We start from the raw sequence: 3,203 nt of genomic DNA on the forward strand, positions 1-3,203 counted from the left end.
AAGCGGCGCCGACTGCATCAGCAAAGATCACAACCATCATCGCCTGCTCGCCTCAGCTGTCTCCCACACGAGACGTCGGACTTTTCCCCCCGTCTCCTTGTCAGCTTCCGCCTCTGCAGTCTCCGTGCAAACTAATCGATAGACTTGGACGGTTCCCTCGACCATACATGCCACGAATCGGGAATACGATTTCCACAACCGGCCCATACGGGCTTCCCCACACGGGCTTCCCCACACAACAACAATAAACACACGAACGAGATACGAAAACAGAGACAGCAGACGATACCGCACTCTCCGGGACTGGAGACTGGACTGATGAAAGGTTTCAGAGCGGAAGTTTTTCCATTCTGAGCCGGATATCGTAACGAAGGACAGGAGCTTTTCGAAGTCGGCGGAATGGCGGCTACCGGCACCAAGGGAAAGCTCCTACGAGTTATAGATGATATGGAAATCATCGCCAAGTGAGTGAATCATTATTCGTTGCTGGTTTTAGTGGGTGAAAATGAAAGTCAGCCCAATCCGGTAGGAGCGTCTGATCTTTCATGCAAAGCTTCCTCATAACTCCCGACTGAAGATCTCGAAAATTAACTATTTAGGGAATTGGTGGACAATTTCTTGGCTCCTAAGTCCCAGAAACTGAGTAGTGCGGAGCACTATCATCTCGGGGAGATCCTCGTCGCGAAAGACCAGGAGTTCAAAGATCTCCTCCAGCAAGCTCGTCAGCAAGAGAAGGTTGGTTCCTCGGGCTGGCTGATCAAATTTTAATCGCGGTGCGCGACGCAGAGAAAAATGATCTGAAGTTGTTCTGGGACCCCGCAGGTCGAGGAAGTCATCGAAGCTCTACAAGAGGAAGTCGACCGTCAGGACAAAGACATCCATACACTACAAAGCAATCTCAAGGAGGCCGAGAACCTACTGGTTAGTTTTGGCCGTGAATTCCCTTCGGGGCAAGACATAGTGTTTTTCTTCCTGTCTGTTTTCCGACCCATCTGACGATCTCCAAGGGAATGAGAGGACTACGAGAATCGTTTCTTGTCCCGATGCAGGCGACCGCAATTTTCCAAGCGAAACAAAAGCTCGAGTCGATCAAGAAAGCTCAGGAGAACCAGGTCTCCTCAGAGGAATTGATCAAATATGCACATCGGATATCCGCCTCGTCTGCGGTCGCCGCGCCTCACAATTGGCAGCAGGGAGATGTGCGACGCCCATATCCGACAGACATTGAGATGCGCCAGGGATCGTTGGGCAGAATGTGTGATCTCCCGCTACCACCTGCTGAAGGACCCCGTGGAATCCTCGGTATGTCTACTCCGGTATCAGTTCGTATTATTTCATACGCCAGCTCCCCTGGGAAATGCACAGCCATCAGTGCTCCCGGGAATACTCAGGATCCGGCTCTATTCGATCCTCCCAATGCCTCGAGACCTTTCGTTGGCAGAGTGTCGGAACCGATCATACAGAAAAGTTGTATTCGCCGGTCTCAGCTCGTTGAAATCTGGGTTTTCGTCATGTGTGGGTATTGCATCAAACGGAAACAACCGTTACTCTGTTGGGCTCGCTCACATCGAATCTTTGCGCAACATCCGATCGGGAATTATCATTCTCTAATATCTAGAAAAAAGAGAGATAGGCGTAATTTTAAGCCGCTCATGTCGACCCTGTTCGCAATCTTATTCCCCAGAGCCGAGTACGTATAAGCCGTAGGTTCTTTGATCAGATACTTCTTCAAAATTTTAAGTAGAACTGATCCTAAGGGTGAGTTATGGCTCGCTCGCGGTGAAGACGGGAGCTCATCGTAAGGGCGCTTTGCTGTACCGCTCTTAACGCCAGTCGACTGAACGTCGCCGTTCCGTTCCAGAGGGAAGTTTGGGAACGCCCGTCGGTGGTCCGCCATCCGGATTCTCGTGGCAACTCGGATCTACATTGTCGTCCCAAGACATCAAGCCCAATTTGTCTTCCCTGGCCCTGCAGACGGGACTGGAGACGAAGAACGAAGACGTCGAAGTTATGTCGACAGATTCCAGTTCGTCATCAAGCAGCGACAGCCAATGAGGATAATCCTATCCCATCACAATGTACATGAGCAGGTTTTGTAAATAAGATCAGGATTTTCTACCGACGTCATGGGAGTTTTGACACTCGGGAGTAAAATCGATACATATGCGGTGACCCATGCGCTGTGGAGAAGCGCTTCATCTGTTTCTGGCCATTTCCCACCCGATGCCTGATGCCTGACTCAGTTTTCTTTCGGGCCGGACCACACGGCCAAGCTTCAAGGTCCTGGCTACTGTTTATCACGTTGCCTCCGAGGACGGATACAGAAAACAAAAACAATCAATGCCGAGTGCCTGCATATCAGAGCTGAGCGCCGTACCCAGGACGCGGCGCCATAGACTCAATGGTTAAGCGCCATGACGCGCTGGAACCAGTCATTGTAGTGTTAGGGGTCATAGCTCTTAAAATCGAAGCTTTGTCACACCAGGAGAGTAGCTTGGAGCCCGCACTGCAAGCTGAAACTTCATTGTTCCACGCAATGAAGAACCCCGAGCTCGGAACGGGTAAATGTCGATTAGGGCGAGCCGTGTTCTGGTCGCAGCTGTGGAAGAATCGCTCCCAGCCCATGAGCTCTGACGCACCGCAGGATCGTCTCTAGGGAAAGAGGCAATTCCCCAACAGAAATCAAAGCGTGAGAGGATGTGACGACAATCAGTTGGGACTGGGAGTCAATGAGAGGCTTCCTCCATCCATTGAACATCGGCTAATGTTTTTCATCGCTCCGCGAGGAAGTAAGCACATGAATGATAATAATGAAGCGGAAAGCAGCCGACAATACTATGTCCGAATTCGACTCCACAACGGTTCTATCGCCGAGCCCATCTGAGCAAGATACCGAAGAACGCTCGACGATCCGAGATCGAGCAGCAGTGAGTTCTCTATCCGTCAATGATTTGCTTTCATCTCTTAAAACCTGCTTGACAAGTCTCGGAACAGTGCCACTCAGGGACAATATCGAGAGAGTTATTTTCTTCAGCTGGGCTCCACGACGTTCCTCTTATTCGAGAGCGCGAAAGGCTGGAAATTAGCTGTCATCGTACTCCTCGCTATCATTATTCTGATGATGACAGCTGGCGCGGTTCTAACAATCCTGGAACTCGTCTCACCCTACAAGACCACCACGTAAAACATAGTCTCCCCGGCGA

General features: G+C 50.8%; 1 protein-coding gene across 1 annotated transcript; it reads left to right on the forward strand.

Annotated features, from left to right (window-relative positions):
* The first annotated feature begins 399 nt into the window (after positions 1 to 399).
* Positions 400 to 2,115, forward strand: MED4 (mediator complex subunit 4). The gene is made up of 5 exons (XM_003741454.1): positions 400 to 464; positions 600 to 735; positions 823 to 921; positions 1,050 to 1,302; positions 1,862 to 2,115. The coding sequence occupies exons 1-5, from the start codon at positions 400 to 402 to the stop codon at positions 2,053 to 2,055; spliced, it is 747 nt and encodes a 248-aa protein (XP_003741502.1). The 3' UTR covers positions 2,056 to 2,115.
* Positions 2,116 to 3,203: the final 1,088 nt, after the last annotated feature.

The sequence above is a fragment of the Galendromus occidentalis genome, unplaced genomic scaffold, assembly GCF_000255335.2.
Source record: "Galendromus occidentalis unplaced genomic scaffold, Mocc_1.1 scf7180000077182, whole genome shotgun sequence".
Taxonomy (NCBI): Eukaryota; Metazoa; Arthropoda; class Arachnida; order Mesostigmata; family Phytoseiidae; genus Galendromus; species Galendromus occidentalis.